The sequence below is a fragment of the Lutjanus erythropterus genome, chromosome 19, assembly GCF_056507025.1.
Source record: "Lutjanus erythropterus isolate fLutEry1 chromosome 19, fLutEry1.hap2, whole genome shotgun sequence".
Classification (NCBI taxonomy): Eukaryota; Metazoa; Chordata; class Actinopteri; order Lutjaniformes; family Lutjanidae; genus Lutjanus; species Lutjanus erythropterus.
Window position 1 is genome coordinate 6,326,280 of NC_139335.1, and position 26,284 is coordinate 6,352,563.

At 38.5% G+C, this 26,284-nt stretch overlaps 1 protein-coding gene across 2 annotated transcripts; it reads right to left on the minus strand.

The window, feature by feature from the left end:
• Positions 1-5,152: 5,152 nt before the first annotated feature.
• On the minus strand, positions 5,153-26,099 carry fmnl1a (formin-like 1a). 2 transcript variants are annotated; one of them, XM_084743821.1, is made up of 25 exons: positions 25,480-25,710; positions 19,895-19,978; positions 19,409-19,495; positions 19,237-19,310; positions 17,942-18,025; positions 17,695-17,838; positions 16,724-16,832; positions 16,100-16,176; positions 15,919-16,012; positions 14,973-15,047; positions 14,771-14,881; positions 13,490-13,639; positions 13,283-13,384; positions 11,384-11,960; positions 11,164-11,288; positions 9,917-10,119; positions 9,591-9,825; positions 9,443-9,511; positions 9,279-9,359; positions 7,037-7,166; positions 6,777-6,940; positions 6,585-6,686; positions 6,404-6,499; positions 5,711-5,825; positions 5,153-5,596 (listed from the first exon to the last, which is right to left on the minus strand). In XM_084743821.1, exons 1-25 carry the CDS (start codon positions 25,663-25,665, stop codon positions 5,532-5,534), a joined length of 3,339 nt encoding a protein of 1,112 aa, XP_084599947.1. In that variant the 5' UTR covers positions 25,666-25,710; the 3' UTR covers positions 5,153-5,531. The 2 variants fall into 2 exon arrangements, 1 of the variants encoding a protein (XP_084599947.1); XR_014772411.1 differs by lacking the exons at positions 5,153-5,596; positions 5,711-5,825; positions 6,404-6,499; positions 6,585-6,686; positions 6,777-6,940 and having other exon boundaries at positions 9,443-9,825; positions 19,237-19,307; positions 25,480-26,099.
• Between the last annotated feature and the right edge of the window lie 185 nt (positions 26,100-26,284).

The window sequence follows — 26,284 nt, forward strand, 5'->3', positions numbered from 1 at the left end:
AAAATATCCCTGTTAAATTGCCAATATTACTATGGCCTCCTTTGGTTTAATTACCTGCATACTGAAACATGAATCATTTATGAATGTTAGGCCTTTGGTGTGCCTTAAAGAGATAGTTCAGATTTTTTGAATATGGGCTGTATGAGGTACTTCTTTATAGTTTTACTTGCAGTAGGTGGATTTCAGTGTGAACACAGTTTGGAGAAGCAGCAGAAATATCAGTGTAGAAAGCTATGAAATGTACTGCAGTGGTCAGCAGGTACTTTAGCAACTTCAAACAGACCCTCCTAAAAACATGAATATCAGTTTAAGTGAATGCCAGGGTTGGGTCAGATTACTTCAGTACACGGGGCCACGCTCCACCAACCGAGCCACCTGATCACTTCTTTTTTCTTTTTGAAACTCTCGAATTTTCGACGGAAATAAAATGTATTTTTGTGGAGTAATTGGGGGGCAGTGGACTCCATATGTCGGATCCTCTCTTTACTAGTTAATTGAACATTAGTTATCATGAAAAGACAATTTTTTTGAAGGTACAATCAAAAATGTAATCAAGTAGTCCATGACAATGTAGGGTATAATCTAATTACACATTTTCAAAATGTAATCTTGGCTGATTAAAATTACTTATTTGTAATCTGACTACTTAATCATAATTGTATGTCATCCGTTACTACCCAGCCCTAGTGTATTCTATATTTAGAATATTTTCACTGCTTTACCTTGCCCTCAGACAGCCTTTTCCAACAGGAAACTGCTGTTATATAAGCCAAATATCACTCTCTCCATAGATATATTCCAAATAAAAATGGGTTTTGCTGCCGACCCTGTCCACATCAGTACATCGCTTAGCTTCCTGCACCGGTAGTCCTGCTCCTTCTCCAAACTGGGGGCGTGCCAACTGCCATCTGCCGCAAGTAATACATGTCTGTGGATAAGCACCTCATACCTCATACACCTCCACTTAAAAAAAAAATCCGAACTATCCCTTTAATGATAGTAGGTGACGTTATCATTTTTTAAAACACATCAGAGGCTTGTCAGTGATTCCCTAAGTGTAAACCCTTCACAAGGAACCATTTTGAATCTCCCTGTTCTGTGTCATTGCCTTAAGGCTGCCCACCGGGGAGGTGATGAGGTTGAACGGACAGTCACAGACAAAATGATTTTAGTTCATTTTTTTCCCCCGTCGTTCAACAGAATGACTGTGTGAAATCAATTTTTTTTTTTTGTGGCATTGAGATTAAAACATGTGCAAAGGGGCTCGTGTCAAAGAGCAGGCAGCTTGAGGAGAAGGGGATTAGTTTGGGGACATGCGTTTGAAGGCTACTTTAATAAGGACGGCTTTGACTTGCCTTGTCTCCGTCGAGAGTGCTTGTGATGTAAAAGACCCAAAGAGATGAGAGGAAGGGTTTGACAGTCAGAGGGCCATTAAGCGGCCGTTCTTTCCCCTACCCCTTTCACTTTGCTTTGTCTTTGGTGTGGAGCGTCTGTGAAATAAAAACCACTTCAGTTGAGGTTATCGTAGGATGGAAGTTTGACGGGCCTCAATTCCCGAACAGTAACGGTGTGCAATATGTAATTAGCACTCTTGCAATTTTACCGAGGCAGTGCTCTTTGCCTTTGAGAAAGAAAGGCCTGTTTGTCTGCAAGGACCTGTTACCATGTTTTTCCCAGTGCCTGTAAGACTTTTTTCTTGCCAGAAATCCCCAGTTGATCTTGTATTACAGTATTAGATCAGCAGCAATGACAGAATAACACTTTAACCCAAAGAAGAGGCTGCGAAAAATGGTCTCGTGCCCATTTTTTTTGCAGAAAAAAAAAAAGAACACAGCACTTGAAATGCAGAGTGTGTCAGGTTGCAGCGGTGGCATTTGACTAAACACTCCCCGAGCTCTAACAATGTGCAAAACTGCAAGCTCACAGCACAGCGAATTAAGCCTCACCCTGGGTGCTCTGTAGCTCTGCCAGGCAGGTTCAAGCCCTGGGTTTCATATTGAGTGAAGTCAAATGAAAGAAATTCACTTACTCATGCTGTTCCACACTCAAATCCATAACTCTCTGAGTTAAATTTGCTGCATTTGCGTCTGGTGAGCGTTGGGGAGGAAGTATTCACGCTCGGCTGCTTTCCCCAAGTCAAGTCTGAGATGAAACCTCCTGGAATTGCGTGACAGTGCTCTCCAGAATGATTTTTTTTTTCCAAGACAAGTGTTAGTGGGCTGTGATTTCAACATGGCTGGAGGCTTAGAGGGCATGTCCAAGACACTCACAGAGGGCGCCCCTGGCAATCAGAAAAACTCATGCAAACTTGAACTCAAAAATAGAAGAAATATACATATATAAATATATCTAAGTGAGATGTTTGTGTATGATATTATAATTGTGAAGAAAAGTGTGATATATATATAGGCCTAGATTAAATTATATACTGTAAAATGTCATCATCTCTTCAGTTTTATATATTAGTGACCATTTTGTACAGATTTTTCTTTTTTAACTCATTGACAGAGATATTACATTTCACACTGAGATTATTTATTCATACGCAGAACATTTTTATATTTGTTTAAAAATATCTGTATAGATAACAGTTAGCCTCTGTAATATACACTGAAGTTCATTTTTAAATTCTAGGATTTTCATTACGAACACTGAGTTAGATTTTATGTAATTTTTTGATTTATGAAAAGCTTGTCCCTGAAAACGCTTGTCCAGCTCGTCTGCACCTCTGCCTCCTCACGTGAAGGGCCACTATTGAGGTGTAAGAGGATGGACCAGTGCCTGTGCTTAGGGGCTTATTTTGCTACTATCTTTATTTGTTTTTTGGGGGGGTTGTTTTCTGTACCTGTGATCTGTTTTTTGTTTTTGTTTTTTTTTTGTTTTTTTTTAGTCTCACCCCATCCTGTATTTGTAACTCAGCTCGGTATTGGAGATAGTCAGAAACACAGATATTGTGGTAACTACTGTGAAAGGTCAAAGGCTTCATATTAGAGCCTTGCTGCTTTGGGAGAAGTAAGATAAATGGCTTTAATTTTTCTCTGTGTCATGTTTGCATGTGAACAGGAGTGGTATAAATGTGAATGTGCAAAAGCATTCAAAGACAACAGGTTCTTAGTCTTTACAGTTGTTGCACCGAGTGGCTTTAAGTAGCAGCAGAAGTTGTTAAAACCACCAAGATGGCGCAGTTAAGAGAATTATGTGGCGTTGTATGAATTTAAAGTTTTATCTCTTTCTTTGCCATTCTATCTTTTTTTATAATGAACCTACATTCTATAGTATGTATATGAGATTTTTACATGAATGTGTGGATGTTCAAAAATCTTGGCATCAAAAAGTAGAAAAACAAAATTGACTTGTAAATAGGCCGAGTCATTCCTAGCGAGTTCAACAAATTGTTATGTCCAAAAGATGTTTTATTAATAAACTATGACGATGGGTACAAAGGTATATACAAAACAATGCATGTATAGTCTCAAAGCAATCGCACGGTGCAGTCGATTAAAAAATGTTGTCTACATGTTTTCTCAAAAAAATGAGAAAGAGAGAAAGAGAAAAAGCGGTTCTACTGTACGGTACGTGAACAGGTTTACTAACATGAAGAATGAGACATTATTTTGGTATCTGTGACACAGGCATGTTCAGTCTTACTGTGATGTTATGTGACGATGAAGACGATGGTAGTGGCGAGAGAGTGTTGAATGTCTAGAAGGATTCAGAATGCTTGAACGCACCCCAACCAGAGAAGTCACCGAGGATGGTGTACTCTTTCCACAGAGTGATTCTCCCATTTGTAGAGTAGTGTGATATAAGAACAAAAATAATACAGAAGAAAATAGATCTATAATATAATGATATATAAATTTAAAAGCCTACTGATACTGGAGATACTAATTTATCAGTGTGGATGCCATGATATTCTGTGAGAAATGTGTGTGTTTTTCCTGTGAGAAGACAGTAGGCAGTTGAACCTGCCTTCTTTTGTACATAATTTGCTGTGATTGTGTGTCCAATAAAGTGCAGCTCTCTTGTACAGTGGCGACGTCTGATCTTGCTTTATAATGACTTCTGTACGTCAGGAAGTGAGTGTCTGCAGTTACAGAAAATGTGGGTGCAAACTGTGAATGTTGCTCCACACATCAGGTCAAAGCTTTATTTAAAAAAAAAAAATACCGTAGTACAAGTACAGATACTTGTGTAAAAAAAATAAAAGTACTGGCTCTGATATCTACTGACTGTGTAAAGCTAACTGAACTGCATCTTTTCTCTGTGGTCAAGTCTCACTGTGTTTCATTTTGTTATGTCTTTTACATCATCTTTGTCTTCTTACATCTTGTTACATTTCTACTTCCTTTTTGTCTTGTTACGCCTTGGTACATCTTTACCTTTTTATGACTTTTACACCTTTTACATCTTTATGTTGCTTTTAAACTGGTTATGTCTTTCTTTCTTATGTTCCGCTTGTTCGTCTTTTTCCTTTTCTCGTCAAATCTTTGTACACCTTTACGTCTTTTACGCCGTTCTGTTGTTTTCATCTCATGTCTCATTTCATCTCCATGCCAAAGTGACACCAGTGTTTGAAAGTTATAAAGAAGAATTTTAAAAGAGAATTTTTTAAAATGTATTTATTTACAGTCTGAAAATACAAATTAGATCATTATATATAAATCTGCAAATTCAAACACATTAAAAAAAAGGTGTAGGCTGCAGCTTATAACACCTGTCCTTTTAATAACACATATGAATATAACAAGGTCTGCTACTTCGTCAAACCAACAAGCATCTGTCAGATTAGAAATGACACCTTGGAAAAAGCTTCTAGTGACAAGTGAGACATTATTATTAGACATTTTCTCTTTCAGAAACATAGAGTTTATAATCTGTTATGTGTTGCAGCAGTTCTCCATCTGTCTTTATAGCTGGTTAATGGGATAGTTATAATGTGCTGTGTAACACTCTTGGCATAAAGGTATAAAACATTATGAATTCTGAACTAATAATACATTATGTCCACCATTTATAACACTTTATAAACTTTGTTAGAAGTTGTCATGCATGATTATAAACACTATAAAGAGTTTATAAAATGTCTTATGGTGCATTATAGATATGACCTTCATAGAAAGTGTTACTGAGAAGACAAATACAGACACAATGGTTAAAAATATGTTTATTTAAAATAGTCATGTTTTTTTTTTTTTTTACTTAGTAGGCAACAACACTATAAATGTAGAGCATACAAAGCCATGAGGCGCCACATAAAATAATTATATTGTTTTTGTAAAAAAAAAAAAAAAAAGATTTGGATTCAAATTGAAGGACTTACATTTAAAAAAAATAGTTTCAACTCAAATTATATTTACAGAACAAATTCACACTAAAATGTTGGCAAAAATAAACACTGCCATAAGGCTGATTACATATTTTGATATACTGTATATACAGAACAGTTTAAAGCTTGCTCTTTTCTCTGTATACTTCAGTGTGATTCCAGTTGAATTTCTAGAAAGAAAAAGTCTTGGACCAGAAGTGGCTCAAGTGTCCTGGCGCTGTGCTGGCCGTCGACCATCTGTCCGCCTGTATGGTGAGTTCCTCAAGTCTGAGGCAGAGGGAAAAAAAAGTGAGTTTCAACAGCACATGAACATCACACATGCAGCACACATGCTTAAAATATCACCATGTGACTCCTCCCGGAAGCACAGCGTTACTGTACCTGTGATGATGTCCTCCAGGGCGCCGTCCTTCCCCTCGCGCACCTGCGGTTTCACCTGCCTCTTCTTCAGCTCCGCTATCAGGTCCATCTGGGGCATCTTGGGCATCATTGGCCCCTGGCAAAAACCACAAACACATTTTATAATCAGAGTAAATTTAGAAATTCTTACTCTCTATGAGTGTCACCAGTGAGAGTCATGAACTTATTTCAGATGCAGGTTTATGCTGTATCAAGTATTTCTGAGAAACCTTTCAAATGACACATAAGCCATTAAAGGAGCAATATGTAGAAATTGTGCATCCAAAAAATGAGTGCTGCAGTCTAAATAGTGAGTTGGAGCCACAGATTGTATATTAAATAAGTTGAAATCCTATTTAATATATATTTAAGTTGTTTGTCTCCACCCACTCCTCCCCAGACTCAAGAAGGCCGAGGCAGGCTGCAGGAACACTGCAGGAGCACAAGACGGGTGCAACATTGTAATTTGACAAAAGCGCCGACGAGTCCCACACTTTAAGTTGATCAGCTGTTAGTTGTCGGTCAATGTAAAGCTAAGTGCATTAGGGTTAGGGTTAGGGCAAACACTAACACAACTGACGCACTGTAATAGAATCTCTGATGACATACCATGGTCATTTTATGATGAAATTCTCTTCTGTATAATTTCTGAAAACTGAAACTTTATTATCTTACCTTTTGTGGCCCAGCTTTGTTTGGAGATGGTTGCTCTTTTTCCTCACTGCTCTCACTCTCCATTTTCTTTTTCTTCTCAATCTCTTGCTGTGCTGTCTGTGTTTATTTGAGTGGAAAACTATTAAAATGAATTGCAACAATTGCGATGGATAAATAAAATAATTTTACCACACATCCTCACCTTATAGGCCTTTATGAAACGACCAAACAGCGGGAAAAACATTGAAGGCTGCGTGGTTTTGGGGTTCTCTCCAAAATACTCCACCACAGAGCCGTACGCTTCCTGGAGGGAGACCGAGTCAGACAACATAAAATATATGTTTAAAAGCATGGACTAAGGCGTTGTTTAGAGTTTGGTGAAATGCACGCCAACCTGTGCTCTTTTGCTGTCTTTGATCAAAGAATCCAGCTGCTCGCTGTTGACTTTGATGAATTCCTTCAACACCGGGCTGTCGTCCTGCACCAGGAATTCTTTTTTGGTCATTTCCATTCCCCGTTCTAATGAGCGGATATCCTGAAGGACGCTGTCCAGGGATACTGGCAAAGAAACAGAGCTGAGTTTAGTACCACTCCAAATTTAAGCTGGCACACAAGCTATACATCTGGACAGCCTGATTGTTTGTGTGTATATACCGAGGGCTGCCTTGTCTACAAGGCGGAGCTCAGTGTGGAAATTGGCCAAGTCTGCGTATTTTTCCTGGATGATACCGGTGATGAATTGAAGGAGCGTCTGTGAGCGGTCAGTTGACTTGGTCTCCAACAGCTGAAATTTAAAGATGGTGACAAAGAGGATCTGGTTATTAAAGTTTTCTTAACTCAAAACAAGTAACTTAAGTACAACAACAGCAACTGTGACCACTTTTGAAAACTGACCCCTCTTAAGTCCCGCCCCTTTTCACTCTGTGCTCCAATGACAGTTGAGCAAGCCAAGCACCTCGAGAAACATTTTCCTTTCCTGTCTCCTGTTCTTAGATTTGCTATGTGCAAGGCTTGTCTTTGTTAAAAAGAAAATCAAAATTTGAAAAAGATGTTGCTGGGAAACCTGATCTTAAATTAGCTAGTTAGCAAACCAGCAAATTAATCTAGATCGATCATCAGCCAGCCATTTAGCTAGGATTTGCTCTATTTGGCTACACGCGATGAGTTACACCAGTATACAGGATGTACCTTTAACAGATACCCTGCTACAGTTACTGCCTGGCTGTGTGGGTATTACATCAAATTCTGTGACCCAAATAGTGTTTACCAACCTAACCCTACAATCCAATTCAGGTCATAGAATCTGATGGGTCACAGAATATGGTGTATCATGGGCAGGAAGAAGGAAATATCACGGATTACGAGTCGATGTGTGAATTGGAAAAAAACTTTATTCGCTTTTCTTATCACTTCCAAACAGAAGTCTAAACAAACTGGCACTCAGCTACGATGCTGGAGGGAATGTGGAGAAATCACGGTTGATCATGCTGATTTTTTCTGGTCTTGTCCCTCCATTCAGACTTTCTGGAGGGAAGCGGCAACAAACATCTTAAAACCCTGGGTTTTAATATCAGTGCAACATTCAAATCCTTCTATCTTGGACAAGCTAAGTGAAGATGACACCTACACTCTAAAGATCTTTCTGGCAGCAAGTAAAAAGGCCATTAGAAAAAACACACTGGCTTCAGAAAACCTGTCCCACTCAGGCAGGATATTTTTTAAGTGGGCTGGGGACATGCTCCCCACCAGAAACTTTTAAAAAATAGAGAAGAAATCTATGCATTTTAATGCATTTTGAGAGCAACATCACTTAGGAAATAATGTCAGTGTCAACGCATAGATGAATATTGGACAAGAATCCAACACAAGTTAAGTCACAAATATGGGCAATTTTGAAATCACTTTTTCAGTTCGATTTCTTACTGCAATGAAACAAGAAACAAAAGTTATACATGGCATGACAGTGAAAACTTAATGTAGAAAGTAAAGCAGATCAAAGGGAAAAGACTTAGATCAATTAAGATATATGACTGTTATCACCATGAACCACAAACCCAACCATAATATAAATATGCAATATACTAAAATAGACAAGTTTTAAATAATAAAAAGAAAGAAAGCGCAGTGTATTAAGTTAGAACTTACTCCAACTTATTTCTTTGCTATACTAACATGATACAACAAAGTTGTTTCAGGAATTTGTCACAAACTGAGTGTTTGTAAAAGGACCCAGGAAAAATACCAAGGACATGACATCGTTGATCTCAATGGTAGCGAGGAGTCTGGTCCCACTGCAGACCTCTTTTGTCCATATTTACACCTACATTTTCTAAAACAGACCTACTCTAGACGAGTCCAAGAGAACTTGAGGAAAATGACAAGGCAGATCTTTCCTAATTATTGTGCAACATTTTGTTTTGAATTAGGCAACTTTGGCTTGATGTGCTGATCACCCCATGACTTCTTGCTTGTTCGTTTTTTTTTTGTTTTCTGTTCCTGTTTGATTTTTGATAACAGTCTTGCTAATGTGAAAAATGTTAAAGGAGCAGTGTGTAATAATTGTGCATCCAAACATTGGACAATCGGTTGCTCAATTTAACCGTTATAAACATCTACTCCTACAAGTTTATTAATGTTTTCTTATGACTCATAAACTGACACATTAATGTGAAACAGACAAAAACACGTTACAGACCAGAACAGAAATGTCAGAGGACACGAGATCTGTAGCACTGTTTCAACTTAACTTGTTTCCTTAATATCTGATGACATATCATGATTATTTTACGATTTATTACAGTATATATATATCACAGATATCTTTTTTTTAATCTTTTAAGTTGCATAGTCTTGTTTTAAAATAAAATCATAAAATGTACAAACAAAGGCTACTTACCAGGTCGAGACTCTGCAGCCGAAAACCGTACGCTGAACCCCTCTTACTGCTGTTCATATAGTTACCAAAGGCGAGAACAATCTGGAGGAGAACATATGACATCACTTATGCAAAAATCACACATTTGAAAGCAACACCAGCGAATCATATCCTCTTTTACTTACTTCTAAGATCTTTTTCAGTTTGGTTGAAGACTTGATGGACATCGACGCAGCAATTACGGAGTCCAGTTGCTGTGGACGAAGTAAAAACAACATCAGTACATCTGTTTAAGACCTTAAATCCAAGTTGCAATTCATTTGTCAAACTGACCGGCTGCAGCCGTTTGACAGTGTCCGGGAAGTTGCCCATGAATGTGAGAGTGTTGATTCGCTGGTTCAGACGAGGGATCTTCCCAAAGCGTAACATAAACTGGTCCTCGTCGGTCAGATCCCCCACCGGGCGGCCGTCCTTCTCATAGTTAGTCAGCAGTTTCTTCTCATAATCTGATGGGATGAATGGTTCGAGTAATTCCAGGAAGTCTATGGACAAAGCCTGCTGGTCGTACCTGTACAAAAGAGCAGTGAAGGTCACACTAGTTAGCGAACGAGAGAGAGTATGGAGGACAGCTCTGAAATGATTTTCTATGAAGAACATACATCTCTATGGCGGTGCAGATAGCAGATGGATTCATTCCCCCCTTGCGTAAAGTGATGGCCAGATTCTTGGCCTTGTTTCCGTCAATCAAGGACGTCTTACTGGGGGCCTTCTTGACCGACTTCTTCTTCATCTTGGACAGGTCGGCTGAAGCACCCTGGGCCCTGGTCTTAAACTGTTCTTCAAATATGTCCATGTTCAACTCCTGATGTAGACAGAATGACAGACAGGTAGAGTAAGCTGAGGCAGTCAAGATGAAAAAAGTATTTTCAAACTGCAGTTTTCTGACAGCATAAACCAGTGGTTCCCAACCCTTCTCCTTAAGGGAATCCTCTTCTATCACTGAGTAAACTGATGGCCCCTGACTAATTTTATTTCATATTATAACCCCAATTCCAAAAGAGTTTGGACGTTGTGTAACACTTTGTTGACTTGTATTCAGCTGAATACAGTGCAAAGATAAGACAATCAATGTTGTAACGACAACATTTCTCAACACAAAACTGTGGGAATTTAGAGATTTCACCATCTATAATCAGTTTGAAAATTAAATATCGTGTCTTTATGCTGAATATCATACAAAGATCACAGGTCGACAGGTTTTTGCAAATCATTGCATTCTGTATATGGTTATGTTTTTCATAATGTCCTAACTTTTTGGGAATTGGGGCTGGATAACAATGACAGTACAGAACAACTGAGAAACTGTGCGATTAACCCAAACAGTGAATGCAACAGCTGCAGGAAATTTGCGTAAAATGAGTGACTTGGATGAATTTTGAGCATATTATTTCCTGTGAATATTCCATCAGGGAGGAATTTTTAGGAACTTTTTACATAATTGTCTGTCTGTGTTGTGTGTATTTTTGTCTTGACAATTTTCAGTGTTTTCTTCTCATTGTTCTATTAGCTCCTTGGTTGTTTTAACTGTACTTTTGTAATGCAGGACAAGACTGTTTAGCAGAGAGTGAAGGCTCTGTGAATGTACTGTAGCTTATGATCAGGTCTTCACAGAGCCCTTATCCTGTTTGATTAGTTTTTGTAAGGTTTAATCTTAAGTAACAAGCTAAACTTTATAAATAACATTTTCATTTAATTGTCTTAACAGAAATGAGATAGACCTGCTGTATATATATTTTTAAAAAGTTTCCTTACACCCATTAAGATCAAGAAAGCCTTGTGGGTTGGGACCTCAAGTAGGATAAACTGTACAGTCCCAAGGGAAAAAATGGAGGATGCATCTACTTACCCCTAAGATATGCTCATCATCGAGTTCGTTGAAGACGGTGTTTGTCACCTGGTTTGGGTTTAAGGCCTGCCAGTTTAACAACGGCATCCTGAACTTGGTCTGAATGGGTTTCTTGCCCTTGTGTCCTGAGGAAACAAAACAAACAAATATGATATTTACTGTCATTCCCAACTCATGACAGCTCTCAGTACTTTTTAAATTCTTCTGTCAGCCTCCTTACCAGACTGAGTGTTTGGTGCTCCAGGAGGAGGTGGAGGTCCACCACCAGGCGGAGGAGGAGGTCCAACACCAGGTGGGGGAGGAGGAGGTGGCGGCCCTCCTCCGGGACAAGGGGGAGGCGGAGGAGGAGGTGGAGGCGCACCGCCACAACCGCCCGGTGGAGGTGGAGGTGGAGGTGGCGGAGGAGGAGCGGGAGCCTCGTTTGGAACACCAGGACCTGGAGGTGGAGGTGGAGGAGGAGGAGGAGGAGGAGGCGGTGGAGGTGCAGAGGCAGGAGGGTTGGATGGTGGAGGAGCAGAGTCCGCAGTACTGGGTGGAGCGGCTGAGGGCGGGGCCTGGATGTATTCGACCACGGTGACCGGCACCACCTCGATGTCCAGACCTCCAGAGGCGCTGCGTCCCAGTCGGATCAGCCCCTTGTCCTGAAGCTCCTGGATCTTCTGCTCCAACTCTGAAGGTGTCTGAGGGGCGGAGGTGCTCAGACGCTCCCTGTCCTTCTCCCTCTCCCTGTCCAGCTCTCGCTCCCGTTCTCTCTGCTGCAATGCACTCACCTGGGAACAGGACTCTCGCAGGCTCTCCTATTAGAAACACAAATAAAGAAACAGGGTTATGGAGGGAGGGAGGCTTAAACCTCCCCAACTTTATCACAACACAGCTCAGATGTATCATGTTAACAATTAGTTACAGCCTAATACCTAACTTTTAGCTCTTTTCAGTTAACCACAGACCTTGTTGTGAGCTGTTTTATATGGGAACATTTTCTTTCAAGTAGACAAAAGTAGATCTAATAGAATAGTTGATAGATGTGATAAAACAAAAATATATTTCTTTTGAGTCCACAGCTGTGCTAGCAGCTCTCCGAGGTGTTACTCAGACACAGAGGTGCTTTGAGCTAAATGTTAATGTCCGCATGCTCGTAATGGTAGGTAATGTTTAGTGTGTTAGCATGCTAGCGTCTGCTAATTAGCACAAACCACAAAGTACAGCTGAGGCTGAGGGTTATAATCCAAAGTGTAGGTCAAAATTTTATTTTGTGTTGGCCCTGGGCAAAAAATGAGAGAATCACCATTATAAATCACAACTTGTTAATACAGTCAATCTTCTGGGGAAGAAAGAACAAACAACAACAACAACAAAAAAAAAAACAAAACAAAAAAAAACAAAACAAAGAATGTCAGTTTTTAGGCAAGAATTTTTTTTATTTTAGCTAAATTGTATATAAATAAATAACTTTTTTCAATCTTTATAAAAAATATGTTAAGGCTTTCTGATTTACTTGTATTATATATTGATTAATCCATCTTGGAGTTAATTTAATTAAATTAATTAATTTCTTTTTTATGCTTATCATTATATTTTATTTTTTGATTTTCTCTTTATATATGCAGGTATTTATTATTTCTATTTATTCTGTTTTTTGTCTAGTGTTTTGATGTAATGTTTGGATTTGTTGTCAGGTGTGTTTGGAATGATTTTTGAAGATGGTGAAAAAAAAAACATCCAATCGTTGTCAAGATATTTCAGTCTGGGCCAAAAATGTCGAACTGAAGGTGGCGCAAGAGGAAAAGTCAAAGGATCGCCAAAGTCAGGATTTATCCTCTTGTAACCATGAATGACTGAATAAAGTTTTATGGCAGTCTTAGACAATTCCATCATGACAGCAAACGGTGTTAACATGGCTAAAATGCAAGGTAATTTACAGATTTATTTAACAAGTGCATATACTCTCATCTTTTTATTTCATATTAAAGGTGATTACACTTTACTTTTATAGTAAGATTATTAAAATTAAGTGGACTGCCACTCTTTTGACCTCTTAACTAATCACTTTGAAAATGTCACATCTTGCTTGGCTAATTAATCTTATTAAACACTGTACACACCATGGAGCAGCACTTACTTTGAGCAGCTCACCCTCCTTCGTGGCCTGGATGAGCTGAGTCTCAAGTTCAGATATTCTCTCTGTAGTTCCGCTCTCGATCTCCTCGAGCCGGGCTTTGAGCTGCAGCAAAAACAACACTGCTTTAACATCACATCACAATATCAAAGGCTCTTCTTGTGCACAGAGAATCTAGTTTTCTTTATTTATTTTTTTTCTGCGGCTCACCTGTGCGTTGTGTTCCTGCAGGTCGTCCACGTGCTCCAGCATCCCTCCTCTGTTCTCAGCATCCTCCAGCAGGGCTCCTACATCTAACACGTTGTCCAGGTACGCCTGGATCTGGACCTGCAGCTTCTCGCTCTCGGTTTGCTTCAGACTCTGATGCACAAACACATTGAATCATGACATATGATTGGAATAAATCATAACTCATGACAAGTCCTAAATATGCAAATTCATTGCATGTTTAAAGTAATAATGTACATATGATGTAGGGAAAATAGTTTAAAAAAGTAGTTGCTGCTAAATTTTTCTGTCGACTGATTGATTCAGTGGTTTCCAAACTGGGGGGTGTAGTGAAGGCGGGGGGGGGGGGGGGGGGTGACCTTAATTTCACTAGAAATCCAACATGAATCCTTTTTTTAATCAGTTGCTTCCCCAGTTATTGTTAATGATGGATAATAATTGTAGGGTGCAGATGGGGGGTGGCGTGAACTCTTTTTGGTTTGTGAAGGCGGGCACGCCAGAAAATGTTTGGAAATACTGGACTAATTGATCAATTATTTCATATCATACTGTTGAATGTTTCACACACAGAGAGAATGGCTATGATCTATTTTTTTTATTCAGTTTTTTTTTTTTTTTTAAGCTCTGTTTATTACCAACTGCTGAGGAAAATATCTGCCTCTTTGCTCAATGCTCCCCTAAGTTCACCAGCTAGTCGGTAATTGTGTCTGTCTGTCTGGTGCTCAGCATGTAGTTTGTTTTCTTTTTTTTTTTTATTTTGCTGAAAACAGCCGCCTGGTGCAACCAAAGACGACCATATCAGAGCAGTGAAAGTGAACCAGAACAGTTATGGTCAGACAGCTACGAGGGACCCCCAGCATGAACACTGGACGAGAATCAAACACAAGATAAGGCAAATTTTGAAATTACTCCTTTTCACTTGCAGTGAAGTCGCTTCCACTCTCAAACAAATTGAGTAGCATGACTGCACTTTTCACTTTTCTTCCAAAAATTACCCGTCAAGTGTTCTAATTCTCATTACTCTCAAGTGTAAAACATCTTGTCTACAAGTATAATTAAGTAAAAATAAAAATGTAAAAATATCAACAAAAAAAAGTCGAGGACATGACCCCAGTGTCCTCAATGTTAGCTATGGGCCTGTTTACACACTGTTATTATAAACTACAACAGATGTCACTCTTCCAGTCCTATTGATGATTGATCTGCAGACACCACTGGAAACACTGGTTTACATCGACTGCTGAGGTTTTTATGCACACTCACCTCTAGATACTTGTCTAACGCAAGGTGAGTGAACTCGTACTGTAGATGAACACGGAAGTTCATGTTCTCCACTGAATGGACCACGATGTTTATGAACTGCATACAGGCCACCTGGAGACGGACACGATGACAGTCAAATATCAAGTCCCATTATTCGTTAACAGTCAGCCATCTTGTGTGACTAATACGTTTGTGGACCTACCATGAAGTCAATGTTGCTGTCATCATTGATGAAGTACTCCATCAACTTCTCAAAGCGGTTCTTTTCTCTGCTCACCTGAGAAAAAAAAAAGAAATTGTCTGAATATGCATTTGGGACCACAATGGAGGCATAAAAAGTATTTTATGTCTATTACATGGAGCAGCTCAGGCTTAATCAATCCCTTTATTAGAGGGACCAGATTTTAAAAAATAAAGCGCTAAGCAGCCAAGCATTTACATTTCCTATGTTTGACCTGTAAATTTAGGAATTTAAATGTGCAAAACAATCCTGCCTTTTATTTTTTTGCACTTTTTTTAGTTTTCAGAAACAAACAAAAAGAAATATTATGTATAAAAGTACATGAAAAAACAACACACCTTTGTAATCCTAGATTAGAAGTAGCTTGTTGTTTTAATAAACAATGTTTAATGTTTAATAAAATCCTTTTGTGACAGTTAAAGCTGAGTTAAAGCTTTTAAAAAAAAATAAATATGCTTAACAACAGATTATCCCAGTTAGTAAAATGATGATCTTATAATTAACAATGTGAAAACAGAGAAATTTAGAATGTTAGCAGGTTATTTAAATAAAATAACAATACTGTACTTTTTTTCATATTTATTAATGATCAAGAGGTCAGATTGAGGTTGTTTAAGAGCCAGATTTGGACAATGAGCTGCCAGTAGCTGATCTCATCCAACATTTCATAAATAGGGTAGTCTACTCTTGGACTGTCTTTGCATTTGGAGTTACACACAGATGCATGACTGTTCTACATGTGCTAAAATTATGCCCAGAGTGCATGTGAGGGGAGGATTGTGTGTCAGAGGATGAGTAATCTAATAGGGGAAGTCTGAAACAACGGCCTAACTGAGTGAGCAACAGTCAAAAGTCCAATGAGATCATTGCAATGTGGTAAAATTTCAAATAAAGAAACTAATTTCACCTCTTTGAAGTTGTCAAAAGCAGAGAGAATGATGTCATGTCCTCCTCTGACAAGACACACGGCAGCCAGCAACTCCAGCACAAGGGCTTTGGTCCTGTATCAGCGGAGGAGGAGGGGTTAGAGGCCGATATGGATGGACAGATAACGCAACTCTTTCTCTCACACACTCGCATCCACTCACCTGGGATTCTTGCTGTTGAGACTGAGCGTGATCTCGTTCACGCAGCGCGGGTGAGTCATCACCAGGTTAAAGCCAGACTGGGAGCAGAAGGAAGGCATAGATGCAGGAGAAGTGTGTTTGGATTGAAAAAAAAATGTTTTTTTAAGACTATGTCAACTCACAGGAAAAAAATTCTCCTTTAAAGGGTTAGTTTGGACTTTGTGGGGTTATATGAGGATTTTTTCCATAGTCAGTGTCAACACTGTAATACCTCTTCAACTATATGCTATATATGAATATTTTCACTACTCTACCTTGCAATCAGACAGCCTTTCTGATGGGAAACTGTCATTACACAAGCCAAATATCATTCTCTCCAAAGCCACCAGGCTCCTTTTAGGGAGACCTTTCTTTAGGTGTCTAAAACACATTTTGCTGCCGACCCTGTCAGGAAGCAGTGCATTATTTAGCTTTCTACACTGGTATTCTTGCTGCTTCTCCAAACTGGGGGCGTGCCGACTGTCATCTACTGTAGGTAATACTGACTATGGATAAGTGCCTCATACAACACCACTTAAAGTACCTAAACTATCCCTTTATAAATACATGTTAATACATGAAAGAAACAGATGTTGACGCTCCTACCTGGTAGTTCATGATGGCTCGCAGGCACATTATGCACACATGTACATCATCTCTCTGGTGGGATGAATGGGACTTCTTATGCATCTTGTTCTGCAGAGTGGAGCTTATTCTGTAGAGGGATAACAGACGGTATGGACACATAAATAACTGCTTTAAGAAAAGAGAAGCTACTGTGTGTGCAAATGGTTTGACACAGAGGCCCAGAACTCAGCACAGTTAGGATTTAGCCAATTATAACAAGACTTCCAGCACTGTTATGGACATCCACTGTGTCCGTCTCACAGATGAAATGTGGCATCAGGTAGAAAGAAAAGTAAAGAATACAAAAACTCAACAAATGAACAAAGGATATGAATGAATCAGTGTGTGAAAAAAAAATATAGGTATTCGTCATGGTTGAAATGTCTCAGTTTCAAGAGGAACTACTGTCTAGCAGTAAGACATTCATGAAATTCAATAAGTCAGGCAGCAAAAACAAAGTGCTGTACAATTAATGATAAAGACATATTGATTAAATCAAACAGACATTCAACTTTCTGCACTGTTTGTTTCAGATTTTTTAAAGACAAAACCTCAATCAGGGTTGTCGCTATTTACTAGAGCATTTGTATTAATGAAGATACTGTAGATTTGGACTTAAATCTGTGGAAAAAAAACAACTGGTCATTTGCAGAAGGAAACAGATGAAACATTTTAGCACTTCTAAGAAAAAAAACATGTTATCTGGTCACTTCTGTGGCACTAAAGTACACAGCACTTCTCCCTTACATGTTTCTATTTTTGACTGTATATGCAACTGTTCTCTAATTACCCATCTTGCTGGAAATAAGCAGGGAAGCGTCCTTTTCCTCTTCAGCCCAGAGGACAGTTTTGGAATTGAGGTTGTAATTCATAGAGCATCGCTGGGTGTGAAATTCTGTTTGTCTCTCGATGCTGTACCACAATAATCCTTCCTGTCTGGAGCTTCTTACCTTACAGTCAGAGCGCGAGCAGCTCGGGTCATCCCATGCGACTGGGAGCTGCTGGAGCTCTTGGTCAAGTCTTCCATCGACCTCTCTGCTGGTTTTCCTCTCTCTGACAGGGTGCCACCATTTTCAACAGTCTCCACATCAAACCTAAGGAGTTCAGACACAATAAACATCCATGGTGATAAATAACGTCATTTTGTAAGAGCAGCATCAGTTTCTTAGAGAGTTTTCACACCCTGCTGCTACTCACGTGGCGTCACTTTGTGCATGGGACAGATATTCCACCAGAACATCCAGACCTTTGTTCTGCTCATTGAGGAACTCTTGGGCCCATCTACAAGAAATAAAGCATGAATAATGAAATACTGATAGAGAACTATCTTTTAATTAAATATCACAGATTCTGCCCTCATATTGGACTCAAAGCCAAACTGTGCAATTTTATAAAGAAAAAATGACACGATCTTGCTCCCACAAAAGAAATATTGAATTCATAAGCAATAATTCAACTCATTTAAGGGTTTTACTGTTTCAGACTTACTTGGACTAATGTGACCAGCAGCTTATGGTGGCTAATGAGAGCAAACTTTAAATAGCTATTGTGTAACTGCCATTACTGAGCCAGCTTGCTGCTACACTACATTTTAACTTAAACAATTGTCCTTTCACTGTAGCTTGTGGAAACAGTGACTCACTTTCAGAAAAAGTTTAATATTTGATTGCTCAACAAACTCAAACAGACCATTAATCATAGGGATGTAACAAAACCTAAACCTAAAGATAGGATAATACCACTATAAAAGTCTGTGACATGATATTTATTGTGATTTTCAAAACCCTTTTTTTAAAAAATAATGAATCTGATGTGTACAGAATTTTTTGGTCTCACTAAAATATGCTTTTACTTTTAAGTTAAAGTGTTTCTGCTTTCCAACTTTAATAAAATATTTTTTTAAAAAGTGGCCAGCAATGATCTATGCATGTGAATTGTCTTTGGCAATTAATGTTTAAATGATGTATGTACAACTGCATAACAAAAACAATGCAGTCAGTAGCGATCCTTACATAAAATAAAATAAAAATAAATAAACAAAGCAATTAATCATATAATATCACAGTAGATATTGTCACAGTCTGGTATTTTTTCTGGAATGCCCCTCCTTCAGAAACCAACACTGAAAAACAACTTGAACTTTAGTAAAAAAAAAAAAAAAAAAAAAAAAACCCAGTCACCAATACAGCAACAGCAAGCTTTTGTTTATTTGTTCCACATAAATCATATCTATTTAAATTTGTGTCACTCTGTATTTCTCCCCTGGTCATCCACACCCCCCTAGAGGAGCCCACTGTTTCAAATAATGATGCTACAGAGTGTTAAAATACAACAAATTATAGTAAAAATAGGTAAAAAATGTAAAACAATAGAATAAAAACACATGAAGATACAAATTCTAAGAGAACTAAAAATCTTTAAAAATATAAATATATTTTTAAAAGGCACAACAAATCTATGTACAAATAAACACCCCAATTTAAGACGCTCACCCAATGTGATTGGTGCGAAGGGATATCTCCAAATTTTTAAGGACCTGAGTGGCATCTTGGATCCGTTTCTTGTGCTAAAGAAGCACAAGAGGTGAGGATTAAGACATCATGTGCAGATAGAAAATTTAAAAAATGTGTCAAACATGAAAGGAATGTGCTGCTTCACACTGACCCTGCGGGTCACTCCTCCTTGATCCTGGTAGAAGCTCTTGATCTTGGTCAGGTAAGTGGACGGGGGGCTCTTCACTTGGAAACGCTCCTGAGGATGAAGGATTGACTAGAATTTATCAACAGCTCTGAGACATGACTGGACTGGAGACACATTTAGCTGTGCACAGCATCTGAAGCTATTATTGCATGTGTGCTAGTAAACACAACACACACAAACCACCCTCTGTTTCCATGCCGACGCCTCTATCACTTGCAACCACAGAGGCTGATGTGCTGCAAGGTTTCACACTGCACTCTGCTCTTAACCACATATCCATTTTGGGTGTTTATGTACTCTGTGTCAACTCTGTCCTAGCGACAGTGCTGGAACAAGAATCCTGCCTGAATCCTGACTTCTATTATACAGTATGTTGAGGGTTAATTGAGAAACTAGCTCATTATTCATCATGCATGAGGTATTTTTAAAAACAAAATGTAACTGTCTTACCTGATCACAGACTAGTTCCCACTTCTTTTCATTGTCATACTGACTCAACAGCTTCAGCTTATCTGGAGGCAAGTTCATGTGGCTCTGAAACAGAGATCAAAAGATAATTTCAAAATAAAATATGATGAAATGAACTTCAAGTATGTCACTCTGTGTAAAAAAAAAAATAGTTTCCTGTCAGTCAATCTTTACGGTCAATTCACTGAAACATCTCTTCAGTCATTCAAGACACAAATTTGTTTCAGCTGTTGTATTTTCTTCATCTTTCCTCTTTCTGAAACAATATTCAAATTTATGAAACCACAAGTGCACTTTGCGTGTGAAGCGGATGGGTGTTAACTACCTGCCGGAAGCAGAGATGACTCAGTATTTACATGTATGTACTGACGCTTGTCACTAGGTAACATGTACGTCAGAAAATAACTATTTTTAGTTATAATAAAGAAATTATTGACCTAACCTTAGAGTATTTGCGCAGGGGATGATGTCCTGTCAAATTTCACACCACAGTTTTAGTAATGATGCCACATAAAATTCTGAAAACCCACTTCACTACTAATGAGTCTTATTCATTTGACGGTTCCTTACTTTTTTATTAATGTGATTAAAATTTAAACATGGAGCATATATTGAGCCAAAGAAAATTATACATCCAGTATACTGTTGTGTCAATACTCATTTTCCTTTATATTAAAGAATTATAAAATTATATTCATGCACATTCACACATATAAAGCAGATTATATAAAGGTATAGGGATTAGAACAGTATCAAAAATAAGTAAATTAAAAAAGGAAAGGAGACATTTTCAAAATTAAGAAAATTGATTAAAGGAGCGATATGTAGCAAGTGCATGTATCAACACAACAGTCCAAATAGCTATAGACTGTATAGTAATAGGTTGAAATCCTATTTTATATTTCTATCTATGGTTAAAGCAAGTTGTTTCTCTGCCACCCCCTCCTCTCCAGACTCAAGGAAGCTCAGGCAGGCTGCAGGAACGCTGCAGGAGCACAGACGTGCACAACATCGTGAACCGACCTTAGCAAAGGAGGATGAGTCCTACTCTGTAAGTTGATCAGCTGTTTATAACTGTCAGTTGTCTGTCAATGTAAAGTTGAGCCAGTTATCCTGAAAACAAAGGACCACTGCTCCAAAAATACGCACTCTGAAGTTTGTGTTAAGTGGCTGCTTGTCTCACTACCTGCCAGGCTCCATTAACTATTGCTCAGTTTAACAATTATAAACATCTACTGCTTCTAAAACATTAATGATTTCTAGCAGCTCATAAACAGACGCTAACTCAGTCGGCAAACATTTAGTGTTAATTTTAACTCTAATAAATGTGAAATGAGCAAACAGTCACAGAGGACAGTGCAGCTGTAGCATTGTTGTCAGAAAATATAGTGGTCATTTTATGATTTATTACAGTAAATATATTATAGATTCATGCATTAGGATAAACATATAAATGCTAAATATATTTTTTTTAAAAAAGAGAAAAGATAAATCTGAATCCAAGAATACAAACATAACCCAGACATTACTCTGCCCTCTGTCTCCTGCCCTTCTTTCATTCATTCACTCATATCAGTATGTAAACATTTGTTACAACTCAGAAACTTCTGTGTTCAAGGTGTGAAACGAGGAGTTGCTAAATCGTATTAGAACATGGGACTCTGTCATCTAAGATGTAGATGTTATGTAATGTACTGGTTAAATTATGTAGCCACATATTTGGAGGTGGGACATATTTTTGTTTCCATGAAATTTTAAACAATTACTGGCAATTACTTGTATAGACCTTCTAACAAGATTAAGATTATTCCGTAAACATTTCCATCCCAATCTATAAATAATGGTCTACAATCCTCTTAGCTGTATGGAGAATTTTAGTCAGATCAAGAACCCCACCTTCACAACTCTCTGGTGCACGCTGACTCAACTGTCTAAGGAGGTGACATATTCGTGCCCAAAAGGAGAGTTCTCGCTTTGAGTTATCGGCCTCTGCCCGCAGTGAAATGACTCCTGATATAAAGGTTATTCCCCTTTTCAAATAGCCAAGGAACTGAATTGTTTAATGAACGCTAATTAAGTCTTATGAATCATTCAGAACCTAATTGGGGAGTTTTTGTAGTGGGAAGAAAGACATAAAAGTTATTACAGGGCATATAATTTTAGAGCATGAGTGGTTCTCAATCACCGTTGTTCAAATTTAAGCAGTCACTACCTGAGTGAATGATTTCATTCTTATTTAGTTCTTTTTTCATAGTTCACTTTCACAACATTGCTGCAGTCTACTCTAAACACGCTGATCATTTACTGGTAGGTCTAATAATATCAGTTGACACTGGGTGCTTAAGGATGTCTTGGGGTGGTTTGTAGTTTCTTTTTGACACCTTGGAGAAAACGAGAAGCAAAAACTGAGATGGCCGTTGTTTGTCTTCTGCAGAGACGGTGCTTCACCCTTGGTGGGGCAAGGGAGGGGTTTCATTGTGGGTTTGTGGTGCAAAACGTATCAAAAAGAAAAAGACACATAATCATCTGCGTTCATTTGCCTGAACTTACACAATACACTGTGAGTATAAAACTCTCATTTCCGTGTAGACTTCGCTATGCAAACCATTGGGAGTACACTGCTGAAAGAGGAAGTGAGGTCATACTTTTCATATTGTGTCTGAGAGGGCGTTGTGGACACAAAATGACACAGGACACTTTTGTTCATTTTCCAAGTAAGCAGAATATGCCATTTAGAAATAAAACTTAAAACTTAAGATCCACTTCATTCTCCTACCCACAACATTTCCATCTTCAGAGGAAGTTTTGACTACTTATGTAAAATAGCCACATGTGAATTTTAAAATAAATAAAGTGTTTATTTATAATTTATAAATATAATCTACACTTCTACACTCTGTCATGGGGCTTTAAAATTGCATAACTTTTTAAACTTTTTTATTTTGATGTTGGCATTTTCTAACTGCTACTTTCAAGTAATTGTTAAGGCATTACCAGATAAAAACTAAAGGGATAGTTACGATTTTTTTGTAGTTTATTACCTACAGTAGGTGGCGGCCAGCACACCCCCAGTTTGGAGAAGCAGCAGGACTACTGGTGTAGGAAGCTAAACATTCCTGCTGTGGACGAGGTCAGCAGCAAAACATATTTTTGTGACTTTGGTGTTTTAAAGAGTTCGTTTGAACTCACTGAAGTCACACAATAACACAAACTACTGGATTAAGGCAGTGGCAGACCTGCAACTCCCATTTTCTGTGAAGTAAAATTGCTTTTTTGTCAAAGGAGTCTGGTGGGAGGAATATTTTGCTGTTGAATGATGGAAAAGACTGTCTGACAGTCAGGTAAAGCACTTAAAATATTCTAAATTCAGTGTACACTTACTGGTTACTTACATGGGCCTTTTTTAGGTGGCTAAAATGTGTTTTGCTGTTGAAAGCAGCAGCAGTATATTGGTTAGCTTTCGTACAAAGGACTCTCCAAACTGGGTGTGTGTTGACTACCAAAAACTTTAAAAACCTGTTTGTCATATTTTCATTTCAGCCACAACAAATGCTACACTTGTCACTGGCAAAAAAAAGACTCATGCATTCCTCTACCCTACTTTAATAAACATTTCATAAAAGCTACTACAAAAAGTTTTCGACTGGTTCTGAAACTGTCAATTGAATGCTGACACCTCGATATGACCTACAAGAGTTAACCATACCGTCCAGAGCATCGGCTATTTCAATTTGGTTTTCATTGATGCCTCGCAACAGGTCGGATTCTCCTTGAAATCAGATGAAATTGAGTTCGTGTTTATATTTTCCCTGCCAAAGTTACAGTGAGTAGTGTATTAGCCAGCTAAAAAGGAGATGGAGGAGATTTTTATTTCAACGGTTTTACTTTTGACATTAGAATCAACAAAAAAACAAAAGTTCCTTGTAGTAGCTTTAAACAAATTCCGAAAAAATAACTCCCATATGTTGATATAGAATAATCTTTTTTATTTCTGTACTCTGACTGCCACTGATAGTTTATTTTTAATGTGGATTCGCTGTCTTACCTGCACAGGTAAACTGGTTTAAACTTATAAAGCATTGATTTTAATAGTAACATTCCAGCATCTGTTTGCTTGTTATCTATACATCTGCAGAGCACTAATGATTATTTTCATTGTTGATTAGTTGATTGGTTGTTTGGTCTATAAAATGTCCGAAAATGGTGAAAAATGTCGGTCAGTGTTTCCCAAAGCCCCAAATGTCAAATATTTTGTCCACAAACCAAAAATATTCAGTTTACTGTCAGAGAGGACTGAGGAAAACCAGAAAATAGAGAATTTAGACTTTTTTTTCTTTAAGAAAATAATCAAACTGATTAATGAAATATCAGAATGGTTTTAATATCCATTTAATTATCGATTTATCGTTGCAGCTCTACTGGACACTTCATGCAGTTCATACAGAGAACAAAATGTCTTTCCATCCCATAACACATGATGTCACACTTAAGTGGAGCATCATAGAAATTTAAAGATGCGATGGATTTTATTTTATTTTTTCACCAGTAATCAGAGAGCAAAGCTTTAATGACAGGATAAATGAATCCCATTTAGGTGTAAAACTTGAGACAAAGTGTAGAGCTTGAAAAAGCTGATGTTAATGGAGCAGCTGCAGGATGTGAGCATGACATCATAGTTCATGATCTGGATTGTCTTTAGTTCAGTTTTAGAGCTTTTTATGCTCTTTAACATGAGTTTGACCAGCAAATTAAACACAAATCAGATCTTTGACTTGAGATTAATTCTTTTTCAGTACATTTGACTTTTTTGTTTTAATTACAAATAGTAAAAATAATCAAAGATTTAAGTGCTTCAGCATCCCTGATACTTTTTTATGTTCTTTATGGTGTCTGAAAGTACTTATCAGAAGATTTTGTGTTTTCACACTTGTTCTAAGACTGTTGAAAGAATGGTGAAACAGTTGCTTTCCGGTCTTATGGTCTCTCTCATGTAAATGTGTTGCTCAACTTCCCCTTGGGGCCAGCTGCCTGGGCATGCACTTATCATTCTGTCCTAGTGTGACATTTTCAAAATCAAACAGCGAAGAAAAGAAAATCCGTTGGTGAATCTGTCTGTTGAGAACATGGTTTTTATTGTGATATCCCTGCTTTGAATTGAGTAGCTATTGATGACCTTTGTGAAAATACGATTGAACAAAATTTGCTTGATCACATTTGATGCAGATGTTTTGTAAAGTTTGGGCGCCTGGATTTAAAAATTTTACAAGATCGTGAGACTACAAATGGGAAAAGGCGGGCATCACGAACAGTCTGTATTTAGTGCAAATTGGTTTTGGCTGCATTCATCAGTCACAGAACATAAAAGTGTTTAAAACAAGGTACAGAACATGCTCTACTTATAACAACTTTAAATTAAAGCTGATATGTGGTTTGTTTTTCTGTGCCTCTGAATCATAGGTACCTCTATAATTATCCCAGCCTGTACATATAGCCTCAACCACAAAACCATAGCTGGCATAATCTCTGTTTTCATGTGTTGTAAGCATGTGTGTCTCCTTGCCACTCACCAGCACCACATTGAAGCGCTCCTCCAGCTCCTCTTCTGAGGGCATAGGCAGTTTGGGGGGAGCGGGCTGCTTCTTATGTAAGGCTGGAGCGGAGTCACTCATTCCAGAGGGTCCTCCAACTGAGTTCCTGGCCTCCCGGCCCTCAGTCGCCTCCTGCTCCACTCCTCCTGCAGCCGCATTCCCCATCACTAATCTCCACAAGTAATCCAGGAGGAAAGCTTTACTCGAACCCTTTTTCCTGAGAAATCAGTGTATTCCAAAAGAGAGTGACAAAATGTGATCACTCCTAATCACAACACCACGCAGGCCTAAATCAAACTGAGTCTTTGGGCCTGCAGGGAGAGGAACATCCAGCCTCTGCTCTACTGAATCCGCCTTGGTCCTGAAGACAGGGTAGATGATGAAATTAAGTAGTTCGTCCTCATGTCTGTTCTCTCATCGACCTGTCCCTCTCTGTAAATAAGTACCTTCGAGAAGAAGCTCGCAAGTCTTGTGAGGGCCTGTTGTGTTCTAAGAAAAGACCCACCTAAATGTTTCTCGCTATTCTCGACACTAGTTGACCGAAAAACTCCTCTGTTGATGCAGGGCTGTATGTGAGAGGAAGGAGAGGGGAGTGTGACACACTCTGTAACACAGACAGAAACCACAGAAGCACAAAAGCAGAAGAGTAACTTCCTGTGCATGACAGCAACAGAACCTGGGGTGGAGGACAGGGTGGAAGATAAACATGGTAACCGTTAGGCGTAGGCCTGTCATATATACAGTAGGTGAATGATGGGTAAGATAAGGTAGCACTGGAGTGGAA

Coding starts and splice junctions, on each gene's coding strand:
- fmnl1a (XM_084743821.1), bottom strand. CDS start 25,665: ATGGGGAATGCGGCTGCAGGAGGAGTGGAGCAGGAGGCGACTGAGGGC. Junction 19,311..19,408: donor AAGGAGGAGTGACCCGCAGG/GTCAGTGTGAAG, acceptor GTGCTTCTTTAG/CACAAGAAACGGATCCAAGA. Junction 6,687..6,776: donor AAGACAGCAAAAGAGCACAG/GTTGGCGTGCAT, acceptor GTCTCCCTCCAG/GAAGCGTACGGCTCTGTGGT.